This window comes from Phyllopteryx taeniolatus, chromosome 3 (genome assembly GCF_024500385.1).
Source record: "Phyllopteryx taeniolatus isolate TA_2022b chromosome 3, UOR_Ptae_1.2, whole genome shotgun sequence".
Classification (NCBI taxonomy): domain Eukaryota; kingdom Metazoa; phylum Chordata; class Actinopteri; order Syngnathiformes; family Syngnathidae; genus Phyllopteryx; species Phyllopteryx taeniolatus.
This window is the reverse complement of record NC_084504.1, coordinates 15,507,518-15,526,764: the sequence shown is the minus strand read 5'-3', so window position 1 is coordinate 15,526,764 and position 19,247 is coordinate 15,507,518. Positions and strand designations below refer to the sequence as shown.

The 19,247-nt window shown below is 40.2% G+C and overlaps 1 protein-coding gene across 4 annotated transcripts in view; it reads left to right on the top strand.

Moving 5' to 3' along the window:
- vps13a (vacuolar protein sorting 13 homolog A) overlaps positions 1 to 19,247 on the top strand; it is a 91,553-nt gene that overhangs the window by 9,365 nt on the left and 62,941 nt on the right. For 3 of the 4 annotated variants that reach the window (XM_061767156.1, XM_061767155.1, XM_061767158.1), the window contains exons 8-20: positions 1,564 to 1,623; positions 1,768 to 1,848; positions 1,981 to 2,038; positions 2,953 to 3,080; positions 6,176 to 6,282; positions 6,365 to 6,536; positions 6,885 to 6,947; positions 7,032 to 7,170; positions 9,818 to 9,912; positions 16,564 to 16,706; positions 16,795 to 16,990; positions 17,069 to 17,183; positions 19,078 to 19,214. In XM_061767156.1, the coding sequence (XP_061623140.1) occupies positions 1,564 to 1,623; positions 1,768 to 1,848; positions 1,981 to 2,038; positions 2,953 to 3,080; positions 6,176 to 6,282; positions 6,365 to 6,536; positions 6,885 to 6,947; positions 7,032 to 7,170; positions 9,818 to 9,912; positions 16,564 to 16,706; positions 16,795 to 16,990; positions 17,069 to 17,183; positions 19,078 to 19,214 (1,494 nt within the window). Of the gene's footprint in view, positions 1 to 1,563; positions 1,624 to 1,767; positions 1,849 to 1,980; positions 2,039 to 2,952; positions 3,081 to 6,175; positions 6,283 to 6,364; positions 6,537 to 6,884; positions 6,948 to 7,031; positions 7,171 to 9,817; positions 9,913 to 16,563; positions 16,707 to 16,794; positions 16,991 to 17,068; positions 17,184 to 19,077; positions 19,215 to 19,247 lie in introns of those variants that run through there. The other variant, XM_061767159.1, reaches the window with a different exon arrangement.

Genomic DNA, 19,247 nt, shown 5'->3' with positions numbered 1-19,247 from the left:
ATTTTAGTGAATTATTTTCCAGAATGAGAGTGCTTAAAGAGGAGGATGCTATTCATGTGGCACATCTTGAAGCTGGCACCAGGTGCAGGTGGAGATGGGCCTGGCTCAAGTCGTAGGCCTTATTGTACTCTTCAGGGCGGCACGGTGGACGACTGGTTAGCCACATCTGCCGCACAGTTCTGAGGACCGGGTTTTGAATCCTGGCCCCGCCTTTGTGGAGTTTGCATGTTCTCCCTGTGCCTGTGTGGGCTTTCTCCCACATCCCAAAAACATGCATGTTAGGTTGATTGAAGACTCTAAATTGCCCGTAGGTGTGAATGTGAGTTTGAATGGTTGTTTGTCTATATGTGCCCTGCGATTGGCTGGCATCCAGTTCAGGGTGTACCCCGCCTCTCGCCCGAAAATAGCTGGCATCAGCTCCAGCATGCCCGCGACTCTAGTGACGATAAGCAGTTCGGAAAATGAATGAATGAATGTACGCTTCAGAGTCTTCCAGATTGCTTAATTTATGTTAAAAAAAAAAAATTATTCTTTGCGGGGGGCCCGGGATCAATGTTTTTTTATTTTTTTATTTTCTTTGGTGACCTTTTTCATGCCGTTGGTGTTTGCATGTCTGGTATATACAGTAAATGAACAAGCCATTTAAATTGCTCCATCTTGTCATCCGATCGGTGATTGGTTATCGTTTTGTTTAAAATCGCTGATCGGTGATCGGCCCCAAAAGTCCCGATCGTATAAAGCCTAGTTATTAGTGTTGTGATACATATATTAAATTGAGAGGTGTATCAAGTTACCACACAGAACATATTATTTAAGGAAATGGAAGTGTAACTGCTTCACGCTTTAGCCACACTTCCATGCTGTGAACAAATGCAGTGTGGCTTTGCCTCTGCCAAGCTGACGTCATGGCTGGGCATAGGCTTTTGGCAGTACTTCAACCTTTTTAACCTGATTGAAAAGGCATCACGCCAACGGGCTCCCAGGAGGTTAAGATGGAGCAAGCAAATGCCATTATTAGTGCTTTTATAGCATACTTAGCCACACTGTTAGACTTGTCTGCATTATTTGTCTACTAAAAAGAAAACAAGCTATTGCTTGTTGCACTTTCCTGAAAAGAAAATATTTAAGCTGTTACATGTTTTCTAAATGTACCTTGTTTGAGAATTTATTGGAAAATTTACTGCTAGCAGTTTGTTTAAATGTCCTTTAAAAGTGTGCATTTCCTACAAAAGAAATCATGTTTTTTGGGTTTTTTTTTAATTTTCCTAAAAAGTAGATATGTAATTATATCATGTAATATCTTTTGAAAAAAAGTGTTTTCTTTATTTGACAGCCTTTGATTTACCGAATAATTTACCATTACAGTTTGCAGGGTTTGTCATATTTAATTTAAAATGTCATTGAATGCGTTTCTGTTCATACAAAACTCCCAAAAAATGCTATTCTGCATTTTGTTCCCTTATTGTACCCACTGTAAACCAAACCATAAAGTTCGTATCGAAACTGTGACTTTTGGCGTACTTTTTCACACCTAATAATATAACCCCTTGTTTGTCCCGATAGACTTGTGACGAGGACTGGAAACCGACTGTCTTGGATGAGAACGCAAGGCTTTTCTACAAGGTAAGACATTTTTTATGTTTAAAAGGAAGTTTTTGATATACTATTTTAGTTTCTCATTGTAAGCGTCTGATGCGGCTGTTAGATATTGTTAGGAAATGATTATTTGGGGATGCATTGCTCTAGTTACTGCTTCCTTCCTCTTAGTTGGTTCAACTAGACAAATTGTTTGCCTACTGGAATGTCAACTCGGTGCTCTTCTCTAATCACAGTCCAGATGAGGGTTTGGTGAGTCACAAAAGTTTTATTTATTTTTATTTATTTTATTTATGACATTGTGTAGATAGCAAACTAAGAATTATCGTCGGCTGGAGAGAAAAAAATGCAAAGCGGCTTCTCTTTGTTGTTTTTTTTTTATAGCGGTGTCTCCAGAATAGCCTGGACCTCAAAGGCTCCTGTCGTGCTGACCATGATTTCAGTGAGTGTCAGAAGACGTTTACACCAACGGCATTAAAAAAAAGACACAAAAGCCAGAGAAAAAGCAAAACACTCACAGGTGTCAAACTAATTTTTTTCGCAGGCCACATCATATTTATGGTTTTCCTCAGAGGGCTGTAGTGACTGTGAAACCATAGACTGTAAATTAGAGCTTCAACAATTAAATCAAGTAATCGAGAAATAATAGGTTATTACAATAATCGACAACTATTCTGATAATCGATTAATCGTTTAAAGAGCTTCTTTAGCTTAAAATTGTCCAAATCATCAAAATTTCAGCCTCTCAAACAGTCAATATTCTCAGATTGCTGTAGTCCTCCATGAAAGCAGACTGATTATATTTGTGTTTTGTCATAAGTATTTGCAAACATCTGCTTTTACTTTTGAAAAGTGAGTGGCTTCAAACAAACGGTGCTCTGTCCTGAGTTGTTTAACACATCTAGATGTAAATACAATGAAATAAAAGCTGGAATTGTGAACTTTTGTCTCATTCAGCTTTTGATCTGAGACCCAAATGTCTTCAGTATACAAAAAAACAAAACAAAGGAATTGACCTTGCTGTTCCAATACTTTTGGAGGGGACTGTATATTCTCTCTGCTCTGTGGGAACAACTGAGACTAAAATGGCAAAATATGGTACTGTAATACACTGAAGGGGCATGCTCTTTTTCTTCCTATTAATTATGCCTCATCTCTTCCAATTGACCTCAGTGCTGAGCAGCATGTTGCAGCACAACATGGTATTACACTAAAAGCGCACAACTATAAACTCAGACTTGCCTGTATACTGTAGAAACCCATACAAAAAAATTGCTTAAAAATCTGCAATATACTGGGTGTACGAACACTAATATAAAGTCACATCATTACACAATTCTTTGTGCTGCTCCACAGTTTTGCGTCCCATCTCGGCTGGAGCCAAGCTTTGCATGAATCCTAAATCAGACATTGACTTCTCGTCTCCTAAAGTGGACCTCATGGTCAATCTCAGCGAGGTGGCCATTGAGCTTAATCGACCCCAGGTAGGCAGTGTCATAATGTGGCTAGTATGTATTACGCTGGATTTACACTACAGGTCCTATTGCCAAATTTTGTTTTAAAGGCCCACTAAAGTGGCCCAATTTTTGTTTTATTTGACACACTACAGAGAAGAGTATGTTTTACAAGCCGGACAAATTTGAATGAATAAAAAAATCGCAAAGTATGTGAAATCAGGCTTCCAGAGGCTTTGGGCGTGACGCTGAATGCTCTGAAACCCCGCCCCGTGGAACTTTTAGCTGTCAATCAATTACATGCCTTCTCTCCCTGCTCCTAAAACAGGAGAGGAGAATTCCCAGCGATGCACATCGCGTAGGGGCCGCAGAGTGGCAGCCAGGCAGCCTCTAGGCCACACGCCTCTTTTGCCTCTGTAAAAAATTCAGCAGGCCGTACATCACGCTACTGTGGTTGCCGAACGGTGCACCATTTGTAGTCACAGCAGTGTGATGGACCAACGTCCCCCTGGATGATTTTTTTTCTCTCCTCTTCGCCCTGTGAAGTCGCGGTCAACTGACGGCCCTAACACCGTTGTGCCGGACTGCTGGCAGCTACCATAATTTCTCGTGTACAATGTGCATTTCCCCCCCCACCCCAAAATGTCAAAAATCAATGGTGCGCATTATAAGTGGGTATAGGGGAAAATGAAAAAGTTCCCCATTTTATAAAGGTATGCCGCCATCTAGAGATTATGAAAAAGAGGTACATGTTAATTTCAATATGCCATCGCCACCTAGAGGTTATGAGAAAGGTGTACACTTTCATTCTAATATGCCAGCGCCACCTGGAGGCTAAGAAAAAAGTGTAGCCTACACTTTTATTCCAGTATGACTGCATAATATGTACAGTTGTGCTCATAAGTTTACATACCCTGGCAGAATTTGTGAAATATTGTTTTTTTTAAATACGACATGACTGAACAGCAACCAACATTAATTTCTTTATGGTTATGTTTTGTTTGATGATAATGCTTTTCTGAAATGTTTAACAGTTTAATTTGAATCCCGTTAAAACAAAACTCAATGTGTTTCGCCTGCCATTCAAACTGCGCTAAGTGCTAGAGGACTCTGCATCTTTTTGCACAATTGTCAAAAAAAAAAAAAAAAAAAAAATTACCGGCATTACCAGATAACTAGCAACCCTTTTATTGCTCAGTGACTGTTTTTCTCAATGTCTTTGTCTCAAAAGTGTTCTGTCAATTGACTGTCGGTTGTCGAACTAGAGCGGCTCAACTACCGGAGACAAATTCCTTGTGTGTTTTTTGGACATACTTGGCAAATAAAGATGTTTCTAATTCTGACCCTTCTGGTTTTCTTTAAAGAATTGTACAAAATTCTGCCTGGGTAATCAAACACCAACCAACATTACTTTCTTTATGGTTATTTTTTGTTTCATGATAATGCTTTTGTGAAATGCTTGACAGTTTAATTTGAATCCCATTAAAATAAAATTAAATGTTTCGCCTGGTCCTACATGTTTTCTTAAAAAAATTTACACATTTTACAAATTCTGCCTGGGTAATCAAACATATGAACACAACTGTGTGTTTTCTCATTCACTAAATAAAAGTAGGGCTATAAATTTCAAAGAAGAGCAAGTAAATAAAAAGAAAGTATTACATGTTCAAATAAAGTGCTTAACTCCAGAATAATTATTTGAAAAAATGAACAAAATACAGATAATACTTCGTTTTGGTCATATGAGCAGAAGCAAAATCATGCATTGTAAAAATGCATAATACATAGGTAGAAGGGTTTTCCAGAATTTTGGGGGTGCGTATTATACATGAGTGTGCATTATACAAGAGAAATTATGGTACTCTAAATGTCTTTTGACACTACACTTGACATTGCAATTGATGCCCTCGACTTTCCCATTTATTGTATATGTGCTGAGGTGGCGGCAGCGCATTTTGCAGTGTCATGGCACGGGGCGGCAATGCAGTGAGGGCGGCTGACGCTACAGCGTAACCTTGAATAGAAAGAAGTTACATTTTGACAGCGTTGTCGCGGTGACAGAATGGTCCTCTGATGGGAGAGGGGTTGGCAGAGTGATTTCCGTGTGCTTTTTTGGCAGACTTGTACTGAGGAAACGAGCAAGCCTAAACTCTCCAAGGTCCTGATGAGCCATTACTATGGGGTGCACCTATTTCCTTTTTTTTTCTGCAGCTTGTTTCCTCCTTCTCCTCCTCCTAACCCTTCTTCTCCTTAAAATGAGCAACATCAGGGCTTTCTTTTGCAAAAAAAGAAAGCTGCATCTTGCCAACGTTGCAAAGGTGCGGTCTACTTCTCCAGCAGGAAAACTTTCCTGTTACGTCCTGGTAGGCTGCTACGTCAGCATTTCCAAATTTGGGCACGGTGGACGGGGGCACTGTGGTCGTTGCCGCTGTGACACGCGGTCCTTTCACACTGAGCAAGTGCGGTGGGGACATCCGTTTCACCGCTGTCTTGCCATGCATGGGCCACACCACGGCACAAACACTGTAGCCCAAATAACACAAAACACATTACACTTGAGTGTTAAGTGCACGCTGGAGTGTTAGAATTTGGCCAAGTTATTATGAATAAGGAAGTGTCAATTACGCTGAATGGCCACTGCATGAAATAAGGGTGCTTGGTAATAATGTCGTGGGGGATGGACGACTTATGCTGTTCCTTGCTTCCGCCAGCGTGCCCCCGTTTTAGCCCTGCCCAAAAAAAAAACAGAAAACTGAGATAGTGAAGAAGAGTCTTTCCACGTTTTAACCATTTACCTTCAAACATATTTAATGTACTTCGAAAAAAATGACTTTAGTGGGTCTTTAATACCTAAATCTACATTTCAAGTAACAACAGGTTTACAATCTGTATATTTCGATGACGACAAACTGGTACTGAAGGGGTATAGCCGATGCGTTTACACAGCACTCGCATTTGCAATACATACAGGATTTTTATTCAGATCTGAAGATATTCCATTTGATGATTTTTTTTCTCTTTACTCCACCATGATGCATATTCCAATTATGCCACTTGAGACAAAAACAAATTGTGTAACTTGAAGCCTTGAGCCTTAGTAATACTTGTATTGGTCCTCTCCCTAGTACATCAGCATCCTGGAGCTACTGGGTTCAGTGGATTTGATGTCACGTAACCTACCATACAGGAAGTACAAACCCGAGGTCTTAGTACACAACAATGCCAACATTTGGTAAGAAATGTGTTCTATGATGTGACTTCTTCTTTTGCGATATCCCCCACGACCGTAAAGCTTCCTGCTGTGATGTCTACAGGTGGACCTATGCCATCATGAGCGTCTTGGAGGTGGACGTCAAGCCCCAACTCCACATGTGGTCGTGGCACCACATTCAGCGGCACCGCAAGCTAGTGAAGCACTACCGCGAGCTCTACAAGATGAAGATCACCAGCAAGAATCCCAGCGAGGAGCTACTCAAGGAGCTGAAGGTGGGCCGACAATTAGAAATTAAGACTGCTTAAAGCAGTGATTTTCTTGACCTTTATTGATCCAATGCTCATATTTTGCATTCGAATAATGTCAGAAATGGTATGCTGTGAAAAATTATGATCTTTTCTCAATTTAGTCACAAATTTGCTTACTCTGTGTGAAATCTGGGCCTGTTCTTTTGAACAGAAAGCTATATGTTGTGTGGGTGGCAACAGGCAAATACACAGGTTTAATTGTACCTTACGGCATCTAGTTAAAGAGCATTTCATTGTTTTGCCTCTCACTGCACATCACTGGCACATATCATGTTTTACCCTATCAACAATGTTTCTCGTATGTGTTCTCAGGAGCCTGAGAAGACACTGGATATTTTTAACATCACTCTAGCCAGACAGCAGGCTGAAGTGGAGGTACTGTAATTTATCATGCCTGCATTCCTTTGGATAAGTAATACACGTTTATTAATATGAAGTTTTTTGTTTTTGTAACCTCAGGCAAGTAAAGCTGGGCTGCGTATTTACCGTCCAGGCTTGAAAATGGAGGAAGAGGAGTCTCAAGGGTGGATGAGCTGGATGTGGAACTGGGGCACAGAGCCTGACACTGAAACAAACGAGGTTAAGAGCCCAGGAGGAGGTAGGGTGAAGGAAATTGTGTTCGTCCACGATAAGACCCTTTCCAAAAAATTAGAAAAGTTATTTATTGCCATAATTCCATTCAAAAAGTTAAACTTTCATGGATTATAGATTCAGGGCCCACAATTTCAACAATTTCAAGTATTTATTTATTTTTATATAATTTGGGCTTCCAGCTCATAAAACCCACGAAATCAAGAATTCAAAAAATTAGAATACTGTGAAGAAATCACCATTTACTTCTCGGTTTTTATAGAAAAAAAAGAGAAATTAGGGTCACATTAAATCAATCAAAACTTTCAAAATATGTCAATCTTCAATACTTGTTTGGGAGTCGCTTTGCTTTAATGTGAACTATTGCAATGACATGTTTGGTATTATCTCTTTTGACAAGAGTAACATAATAAGATACAACTTTCGATAATCATTTCCAGATATATATATTTTTACAAAACGTAATTTCAACATAGGCCGCCATTGTTTTTTCGGCGCAGTGCATTCTGGGTAATGACGTCAAATGGGGATGTGCCCGACGCCGGGAGTTTTTAGCAGTAGCCACAGTAGCAGCCCCTGGCAGCGATGAATGCTGTTCAGTCATTTCAGTTCCAGCCAGAGTGTGATCAGGGAAATGAGGAGACACATGAAATGAGGATGAAGATGACAGGTGTGAAGAAACTCGAGTTGGTCATATTCAGTGGTGTATTTGTAGCTACTGATAAAGTGGGTCAGCGCCTCCCGTCTTTCGCATCATTTTGCTCGGCTTTCGCTTGTCACCCACTGCTGTTTAGGCCCCTTGTGAGGAAAGAATAAAAAGAATCAGGGCTGAATGAACGAGAACACAGCCGCAGATCTTTTGGCAGCTCAACTCTTCCGACTGCCTCCTCTCACCGTTTCCTCAACTTTCTCTCTTTAGGAATGCTATGAATGCTTACCTCCTTTTTTGCATTCTGTCCTGATTGGAAATTGCATCCAAAAGCGGCGCAGTATGGTGATTGGAAATTGCATCCAAAAGCGGCGCAGTATGGTATTTTAAACTCTTTTCGCTGACGATAAAAGTTGTTCGCAAGTGGCTAGCTTAGCTCTGCAGAGAGCAGCAACGAAACAATTTTACAAGAGCCATTCTACGTAATCATTCCAAGAATGCTATGTGCATGCTAAAACATGGCGGCGAAAGTGTATCAAGTTATGGTCTGAACAAAATATTGTTTTTATCAATTATAACTATATACCCATGTATTTCAGTAGTAGATGTCAGTAGTTGTAAAATTAAATGTATTTGTCATTTCAATCAGAGCTCACTTTAATCACTGCCTCGATGTGCCGTGGCATTGAGGCAATCAGCCTGTGCCATTGCCTGGGAGTTATGGAAGCCCAGATTTCCTTGATGCTTGCTGTCAGTTCTTTTGTTTTTGGGTCTGGTGCCCCTCATTTTCCTCTTGATAATACCCCATAGATTCTCAATGGGGTTTAGATCTGGTGAATTGGCTGGCCATTCAAGCACTGTGATGGCATGGGCATCAAACCAGGTTTTGGTGCTTCTGGCGGTATGGGGAGGGGCCAGGTCCTGCTAGAAGATGAAATCTGCATCTCCATACAGATCCTCAGCAGAAGTAATCATGAAATCCTCTAAAACATTCTGGTAGGATTTAAGAAAGAAAAGTTTACCAACACCTCCACTGGACATTACACCCCAAATCATGACTGACTGTGGATATTTCACACTGGACCTCAAGCAGCTTGTGTTGTTCTTCACCAGTCTTCCTCCAAACCCTTGGAACTTGATTCCCGAATGAAAGGCACACTTTACTTTCATCGGAAAAGAGGACTTTGGACCACTTGGCCAACAGTCCAGTCCTTCTTCTCCTTGCCCCAGTTGAGATGCTTCCTATGTTGGCTCAGACTCAGAAGTGGCTTGATCCGAGGAACCCGACAGTTGTAGAATGAATGTGGTGGTTTTTGAAGCTGTGACTCCCGCCACATTGCACTCTTTCTGGATCTCTCTGAGATTCTCTTGAATCTTCTCTGTTTGATAATCCGCTGAAGCCCACGGTTATCGCTTTTGCTGGTTCATTTTATCCTTCCACATTTTGTCCTTCTACTAGACTTTCCACTGATATGCTTGGACACAGCACTCTGTGAACAGCCAGCCTGCTTAGCTATGAAGTTATTTGGCTTACCCATCCTACGGAGGGTATCAATGATGGTCTTTTGGCCAGTTGTCAAGTCTGGAGTCTTCCCCATATTGAACCCAACTGAGACAATTGAACCAAACTGAAGCAATTTAATGACACCTGGGGAAACCTGTTCAGGTACTTTGCGTTTAGTAGATGATTAGTGTGTGACACTCAGTTGAAAACATTGATGGCTAGCAGAATTTGGGCTGATTTCTTCACAGTATTCAAATTTTTTTGAATTCCTGATTTCGTGGGTTTTTGAGCTGGAAGCCCAAATTATGTAAAAATAAACAAATAAATTGTTGAAATGTTTTAAATTGTGGGCCCTAAATCTATAACCTATGACATTTTAACTTTTTGAATGGAATTATGGAAATAAATAAACTTTTCCATGATATTCCATTTTTTTGGAAGGGTCTGTATATCTGGTTTCTTACTTATAACTATAACTTTTATCAATTTGTTTGCACATAGGCTTTGATGAGCTGTTAACCTCTGACGAGAAATCCAGGCTCTACACTGCCATCGGATACAGTGAGACGGCGTCCAATTCCATTTATCCAAAGGAAGTGAGTCTCTTCCCGCACACGCATATGCAAACAAACTGCACCTTAAATCCATCCATCGATTTGCTCTAGTGTTTGTCCTCTCGGGCGACCGCCAGCCTATCCCGGCTGACTTTGGTCGAGAGATTGAATGGACTGTTGACCAGCCATTCGCAGCGTACACATAGACAGACAACCATTCGCACTCACATTCTCACCCATGTATAATATAGTGTTCACCAAACATGCATGCTTTCGGAATGTGGGAGGACGCCATAGTACCCTGAGGCGAGACTCGAACCCAAAATCTCTTGACACTGAGGAAAACAACTATTGCACTTTGCTGCTGAACAGTTATTTATTTTCAAACATGCTTTTGCCCATTAATCCACACACAAATGTTTTTGAAAGGTATGTTATAGAATTTTTCAAAATAAAAAAAATTGGAATCTAATCTTCATTCCCCACTCTAAATGCCGCCCCTACTCCCACCTCACGTGTCTGCATAAAGAAACGCCCTGAGCTCACTCAACGAAAAAGAACCAGGAAGACAGCGGCTCGGCCTACCGCCTCAGAGTGCTCCTCAGTAATGGGGAGAGATTTGTCTCAAAATTATTTACATTAATATATCCGCGATTAACGTGTTTTTCAGATCCACAAATATATCCGTGATTTACACGTTTTTCAGATCCACAATTATATCCGCAATTTCCGTGTTTTTCAGATCCACAAATATATCCGTGATTTACACACGTGTTTTTCACATCCACAAACGTGTTTTTTATCACCGCTAGAAGAACGAGGAAGGGACCTGCATCACGCTTGCCTCACACAATGCATCTCCGAATCTCCGAGTGCCAACATTACATGAAATGTTACCGGTTTCATGTATTTCTTTTGGAATATACAACCCCAATTCCAATGAAGTTGGGATGTTGTGTTAAACATAAATAAAAACAGAATACAATGATTTGCAAATCATGTTCAACCTGTATTTAATTGAATACACTACAAAGAGAAGATATTTAATGTTCCAACTGATCAACTTTATTGTTTTTAGCAAATAATCATTAACTTAGAATTTTATGGCTGCAACACGTTCCAAAAAAGCTGGGACAGGTGGCAAAAATGACTGAGAAAGTTGAGGAATGCTCATCAAACACCTGTTTGGAACATCCCACAGGTGGACAGGCTAATTGGGAACAGGTGGGTGCCATGATTGGGTATAAAAGGAGCTTCCCTGAATTGCTCAGTCATTCACAAGCAAATATGGGGCGAGGTTCACCTCTTTGTGAACAAGTACGTGAGGAAATAGTCGAATAGTTGAAGGACAAGGTTCCTCAACGTACAATTGCAAGGAATTTAGGGATTTCATCATCTACGGTCCATAATATCATCAAAATGTTCAGAGAATCTGGAGAAATCACTGCATGTAAGCGGCAAGGCCGAAAACCAACATTGAATGCCCGTGACCTTCGATCCCTCAGGCGGCACTGCATCAAAAACCGACATCAACGTGTAAAGGATATCACCACATGGGCTCAGAAAACCAATGTCAGTAAATACAGTTCGGCGCTACATCTGTAAGTGCAACTTGAAACTCTACTGTGCAAGGCAAAAGCCATTTAACAACAACACCCAGAAATGCCGCCGGCTTCTCTGGGCCCGAGCTCATCAAAGATGGACCGATGCAAAGTGAAAAAGTGTTCTGTGGTCCGACGAGTCCACATTTCAAATTGTTTTTGAAAATTGTGGACGTCGTGTCCTCCGGGCCAAAGAGGAAAAGAACCATCCGGACTGTTATGGACGCAAAGTTCAAAAGCCAGCATCTGTGATGGCATGGGGCTGTGTTAGTGCCAATAGCATGGGTAATTTACACATCTGTGAAGGCACCATTAATTCTGAACAGTACATACAGGTTTTGGAGAAACGTATGCTGCCATCCAAGCAAACGTCTTTTTCATGGACGCCCCTGCTTATTTCAGCAAGACGATGCCAAACCACATTCTGCACGTGTTACAACAGCGTGGCTTGGTAGTAAAAGATTGCGGGTACTAGACTAGCCTGCCTGCAGTCCAGACCTGTCTCCCATTGAAAATGTGTGGCGCATTATGAAGCGTAAAATACGACAGGTCGGAGACCCCGGACTGGTGAACAGCTGAAGCTGTACATCCAGCAAGAATGGGAAAGAATTCCACCTACAAAGCTTCAACAATTAGTGTCCTCAGTTCCCAAACGTTTATTGAATGTTTTAACACAGTCGTAAACATGACCCTGTCCCAGCTTTTTTGTAACGTGTTGCAGCCATAAAATTCCAAGTTAATGATTATTTGCTAAAAACAATCAAGTTTATCAGTTTGAACATTAAATATCTTGTTTTTGTATTCAATTAAATATAGGTCGAACATGAGTTGCAAAACATTGTATTCTGTTTTTATTTATGTTTAACACAACGTCCCAACTTCATTGGAATTGGGGTTGTACAATCAATTAAAATATAAGTAAAGTGATCAATTTACTCGACGACTCGGTAAGAACGATGACGTGACGTATGCGGTGGTTTTCCAACCATCCATCTGTGTATAGACCACCACTGTTATATGTTACAATTGATTTGCAGTAGAGTATTGATGGGCTAGCCAAAATTAGCATTAGGTCATAGGAGCGATTTACTTTCAAATCATGAATATTCACACACAAACGCCGTAGTAACACATACAACTAGGTAATATAACAATACTTACAGGCTTATATTCTTCCTAATCTGTGAAAAAATAGTTCAATTAATAAAGTTCTATCATGACTTTCTTCTACTACTATGTTTAGGTTTTTAAGAGTGTGTAGCTCCATGCATGCACCGCAACACACTGCCCCTCAGATGCCAAGGCATGAACAGAAGGAACAGCAGATATTTATTTTGATTAGTTTTTCATTGCTTTTATTTTAATACATTATTATTTTACTTGTTGTTGCTAATTTATTTTCTGGTTGTTCTTTTAATTTAGATTTAAAATTGAAGTAGTAATAATTTAAAGTTGGAAGTAGCGTTTACTTATCTTTGGAAGTAGAGTTAACACTACATTTTGAAATCAATGAATAATCGTGTTTTTTAATCATGATTTTAATATCAATCAAAAAAAGAAATCATGATTATTTTTTAAAGTAATGGTACTTTTACGCCGTTACAATGACCTAAATGTCGCTCGCTACTTTTATTTATCCATTATTCCTTGTTTATCAACTATTTCGTGCACGAGATTACGACTTCAACTTCCTCATCGGGCGCTGTTTGCGCTAATCCTATTTAAGCGCTAGAGACGTTTGTCTATTTCACCAATCAAACGACACAACAAACTCACATGACCTCACGCAACATCTTCTATTGGGCTTCCCGGGCAGGGGTATTAACACCAGATAAGCCAGTCATGCCTATGTGGCGGCCATGTTGGGAAGGTCGTCGTTACCATGAATGTAAGCTGATCCCCTAGTACATCTTGTATTAATTAGGAAACGCACCAACAATTATCTAATTAGTTTACGGATGTTAATGTTCAATGTTTTAAGCGACGGAGCGATGTTAGGAATTATGTCACAACACAGATTGAAGTACCGTAATTTCTCGTGTATAATGCACACCCCCAAAGTTGACCACAAAATTCTGGAAAACCCTTCAACCTATGTATAATGCATTTTTACAATGCATGATTTTGCTTCTACCCATATGATCAAAACATGAAGTATTTTGTTCATTTTTTTGAAGAATTATTCTGAAGTTAAGCACATTATTTGAACACATAATACTTTCTTTTATTTACTTGCTCTTATTTTGAAATTCACACCCCTACTTTTATTTAGTAAATGAGAAAACACACAGTTGTGCTCATATGTTCGATTACCCAGGCAGAATTTGTGAAATGTGTACAATTTTTTTAAGAAAACATGAAGGACCAGGCTAAACACATTTAATTTTATTTTAATGGGATTCAAATTAAACTGTCAAGCATTTCACAAAAGCATTATCATTAAACAAAACATAACGTAAGAAATTGAGGATGGTTGTTGTTCAGTCGTATTTATTAAAAAAATAAAAAAAATATTACACAAATTCTGCTTGGGTATCTAAATTTATGAGCACAATTGTACATATATGCAGTCATATGTACCCCTGTTATATTGGAATGAAAGTGTAGGCTGCACCTTTTTCATAACCTCTAGGTGGCATACTAGAATGAACGTGTACAACATTTTCATAACCTCTAGGGGGCGGTGGCATAGTGGAATGAAAGTGTACATCTTTTTCATAACCTCTAGATCAGGGGTGTCCAAACCTTTTGCAAAGAGGGCCAGATTTGGTCAGATGAAAATGTATGGGGGCCGACCATTCGGCCTGACATTCCTCGAACCATTACCATTGTAAATTAACATGTAAATATGTAACTATATCACTTTGCTGTCTGCAGCTAGGTCGATATTGCAAATGAGAATCTGTTTTCAATTGCATTACTAGGTTAGTTAAAGGTTAAAATAATAATAAATTAAATACAAATGAACTATTTTATGAAAGTTGACTGAAATTTTTAGAAACATATATTTATTGATTTTGTTTTAACAAATCACATCCCAGTGCATTTTGACAAAGAATAGTATAGTGACTATGCAGCTAGTATAGTGATTATACTATTATTATAATGTATAATATAGTCATCTGATTTGACTATAGTATAGTCAAATCAGATGACAGAAATTTGACAAAACTGTGGTTTGATCATCACAAAAAATCAATTCACTGAGACTCGTAGCTCGCCTTTGTAGAATTTTCATTTCAATCACGGGCTCTTGTGAAAAAGTGCTGCTGTGCTATCAAAACAGCTTCCAGTGGCTTCAGTTTTTCAACGCGTTTGTTCGCCGGTAGCTTGTCGTAGTTAGCATGTTTCGTCTGGTAATGCATCTTAATATTAAATTTTTTGAAAACAGCCACAGTCTCTTGGCAAATTGGGCAGACACAGTTGTTTCGTATGTCAGTGAAGAAATCCACTTGCCCTGGACACTGCGGTCCTCGTTGTCAACTTTCCTCTTTTTAGTTTCAGTTGCCATTTTAGAAATGGGCTAAAAACATACCACAGGGGTAAAAGTTCACAAAGGGGTCACACGACGATAGTGCGGCCACAGGTCTACTGCCACCCTCTGGTGAAATATAAAATGTCTTTTTTTTTTTTTTTTTATATATGTCTGTATTGTTTACTGTGGTAAACTGTGCTGGCGGGCCACATATTATTGATTTTATGACATGCTTCGGGCCGGAGGAAATTTGGATACGGGCCGGATTTGGCCCGCGGGCCGGACCTTGGGCAAGCCTGCTCTAGATGGAGGCATACATTTATAAAATGTGAAAGGCTTTCTCATTTTCTCCTATACCTATGTATAATGCGCACTATTGACTTTTGACAATTTTTTGCCGCATTATATACGAGAAATTATGGTAACGTCAATTCAGAAATGGACAATAAAAAGAGAAAAAAACTATTGTACTTTATATTTTCCTGGAGGATGCATTTGGGATTAGCCTTTGAGGTTGGTAATAGTGAAAAATGAAGTGAAACAGACAATGATTTGAGTCAATTCTTTTCCAGAATGCGAGTGCTTAAAGAGGAGGATGCTATTCATGTGGCACAGCTTGAAGCAGGCATCAGGTACAGGTGGAGATGGGCCTGGCTCAAGTTGGAGGCCAGAACAAAAAGGCTAAGAAATGAGGCAAATTTAATTTTAATCTTAAATCTGTACATCAACATGTACTTGAGCGGGTTAAAGCCGTTTTTCTGCGTAAAGATTATTTTTTTATTATTATTATATTTTTTTCTTTGCCTTATTGTACTCTTCAGAGTCTTCCAGATTGCTTTAATTTGTGTTAAAATAAAAATATAGATCTGCGGGGGCCCGGGGGATCCCCCCAGACACCCCCTACAATGTTTTTTTTTGTTTTGTTTTTTTTTGTCACCGTTTTCATGCCTTTGGTGTTTGCATGTCTGATAGATGGATGGAAACCTTCCGTGATCAAGAGGGAATCCATGATCGATTTACACATAGGAGGACATGTTATGCAAAATGTTTTGCAACTTTAAACAGGTCCCCTGCCATCTTATTAGACGCTAACACTAGCTTTGACATGATAGTGTTTAGTCTGTCTGTCGTGGATCTTCATCTTCAAGCTGCCAAGTCGTGAGCGGAGAACAGCAACTTTACCAGACATTCAAGTATATGCCTCTTAACAGAAGCTAATGGTGTTTGGTAACTAATTCGCGCTGCTCTGCTTAGTTTTTGGTTTTAACGTGATAGTGCTTCTGTGTAGTCCAGCCGTCACTTGAAAGTGGCAGCTCTGTAGCCAGCCTAGCTGCCAAGTCATGGGTAGAGAAACGTGGTGTGAGGGCAGTATTATGCAAATTAGGCATCTTGTGATGTCGCAATCGGGCACAATTCTGAATGTGTCGCTCACAGAGACATTGGGTCACTTGCTTTTTTGTGTAATTTCACACTTGATAGGTTGGCAGTCACTCCAGAAACCCAACTATGTATATACAACTGATTCATCCATTAGTCCATTTTACATAGTTTGTTCCCTTTTAAGAGTTTAAATAATATAACTAATAACTTTCATTGCCGTTTACTCCTCTTTTCTAGTTTGAGGACTTGAGGGTAGATTTCCACATGGAAAGGCTAAGTGTTTCCATCAAAGACAGCAAGGACAAAGATGAGATTGTCAAGCTGACTGTCGGAGAGCTGATGTCCACCCTGACGCAGAGATCTGGAGCTCAAGCCATCAAGTGTGTCTTTCTTTGACACTTATATGTGGGCATCAGTGAAATATATTCCTTCAGTTTAAATTTGTTAAATGCAAAACAATCTCTGCAGATTCACAGCCCAGCTCAGTTTGTTTGAGATCACAGGTCTGGCAAGTAGCCGGCCTGCTCCCACCCTGCTATCATCCAGGACGGTCGGAACGGGAATCCCGCTGCTCAGCCTGTTTTTCGAGACTAACCCTCTGGACCAGAGTGCCAATCAGCGGCTCTTTGCTGAATCGCAGCCGCTGGAAATAATCTATGATGCTGTGAGTGCAGTCGGCTGTTGTTCATAGTCCCGTACAATAGAAGTGTTCCTGTGTTGCATGTATTCTTTGTCTGTGCAGATGACAGTGAATGCCATGTCGGCATTCTTCAGGCCACCTGACGACCTGGAGCTGGACGAACTCACCAATGCCACCCTGATAAAACTGGAGCAGTTCCGAGACCGCACAGCCACTGGTCAGTTGCACATTCAGTAAATTAATCACCTCTATTGACTCGTTGGTAACGTCCGATGAAGTGTCTCAACCAGTGTTTCCCAACCTATATTAAGTCAAGGCACGTAATTTAGATTGGAAAAATATGACAGCACACCAACAAACACAAATACCATAAAAAGTATATACAGTGAACTCACGTTCACACCTATGGACAATTTAGAATCTTTACTGAACCTAACAAGCATGTTTTTGACCTGAGCTGAGAGTCAAACTGTGAGGCAGAAATGCTATCCACTAACCAACGTAATGCTGCAACAAAAACCATACAATTAATTTAAAAAAATAAGAAAATCAAATAAAACAAGATTTGAACTTTTCAATAGAGGTTGAAACCTTATAGGTGCCATATATCACCAAACCAACTTTTTCTACCATTTGGGATGTCCCCCAGTAAATGTGAAATAGGAATTAAAATCGTCCATGCATTCTTTAGCTCCAGACATTTTCCTGCCGAGAGGCCTAAAATCAAGCCATCCGAATTTCTCGAGCTTATCTCCTCATTAGCAAAGATCTCCGCCTACCTCTTCCGTTGCCGAGCCAGCCCTGTCAACATAAGTGGGTCTTTGACACGGAGGCAACCAAACAGAGGCAAGGGGGCGGTCTTAGCCAAATATGGACAAAGCGGATACAAAACTGAGTCAAATAGAAGTAGATGTCAGAGGGGCCTTTTCTGGACACTCGTATGACAAATGCAAGGTGTTTTTTTTGGTGCTTTTTTTTTTAATTGACACTTTTATACTAAGTCCATGTTGGTCACCCTATGGAGGTCTAAATAGCCAAAATACGGGACCTTTCAGCAAATCTTGCTAAGCTTTATCTATAGGTTGTGACCTGCTTTTTTTTTTTCCCCCTTTATTTATTTATTTATTTAAACCTGTCCTACTGCATGGCCTTGCAGAATGGTGGATCTGTATGCCTTTGTGCTGGAAGAGTTTTGCTGTGCAACAGGGGAGTTTGAAATACTCCCTCTGCTTATTTTAAAAAAAAAATATTATGCTGTTGTTTATTGAAAATGCAGCCGGACAGAAAAGGGTTTTAGGGGACAGACAGAGGGACAGAGTGGACAAGGGGACTAGGGGTGAAAACCACAGCAGAACAATAGTGAGACAGTCTAGATATTTGAACACAAGTAACATTACACCAGTCAAATTGTGTTCTTATTTTGTGGATGGGGGGGGGACACACACACCCGGTGAGGACATGCAATAACTAACCAAGAGAATAATATGAGAGCGGACAGGATGTGGGAAAATGAGCAAGGCAGTGCTACTGACGAGTGGTGCGGTGGGATTCTTTTTTGGTGTCTAAACACCTGTAAGAACCTGGGAGTTGATATGTTGGTATAACCTGTTATTTGTGGTCCCAGCACAAGCAATTAAAGCCGATAGTGTGTCTATCAAACTTATTAGTGAATGAACACCATATCACATGCATGTTAGTCAACTGGTGTACGTAGTTGCTGAGCCGGCACCCTGAATGAGATGTAAGTGTGCCCAATGTGTGAAGTATGTACAGTGTGAGTACTAAAAATGTGCAGTGAAGTAAGAGCCTAGACTCCTGCGGGACCGGCCTGGCCCGACCGGCTAGCAGACCATAGAGAAAAGGGGGAAAGCCCCTACCCACCCTACAGCTAATTCCGACCCTCACCCCCCCAAACAGACCATAGCACAGTGACTAATGTAATGGACTGAGCACACAGACCTCCACCAAGGTCAATTCAATTCTAATTTTAATCAGCACCACAATTACATATGCATAAATATGCTTGATTTGTAGACACTACGCATTAGAGTCAATGTCATTCAAACGGTATTCCTGTTTATTTATCGTGCCATCTTTAATTTTTTCTGTAGGTCTAATGTATGTGATCGAGACGCAGAAGGTGCTGGACCTGAAAGTGAATATTTTAGCATCTTACGTCATCATCCCCCAGACGGGCTTTTATGACGGCACTCAGAACATCCTGCTGCTGGATCTCGGACACTTGCAGGTGAGGAAATGTCAGTATGGAGGTTGATTAAAA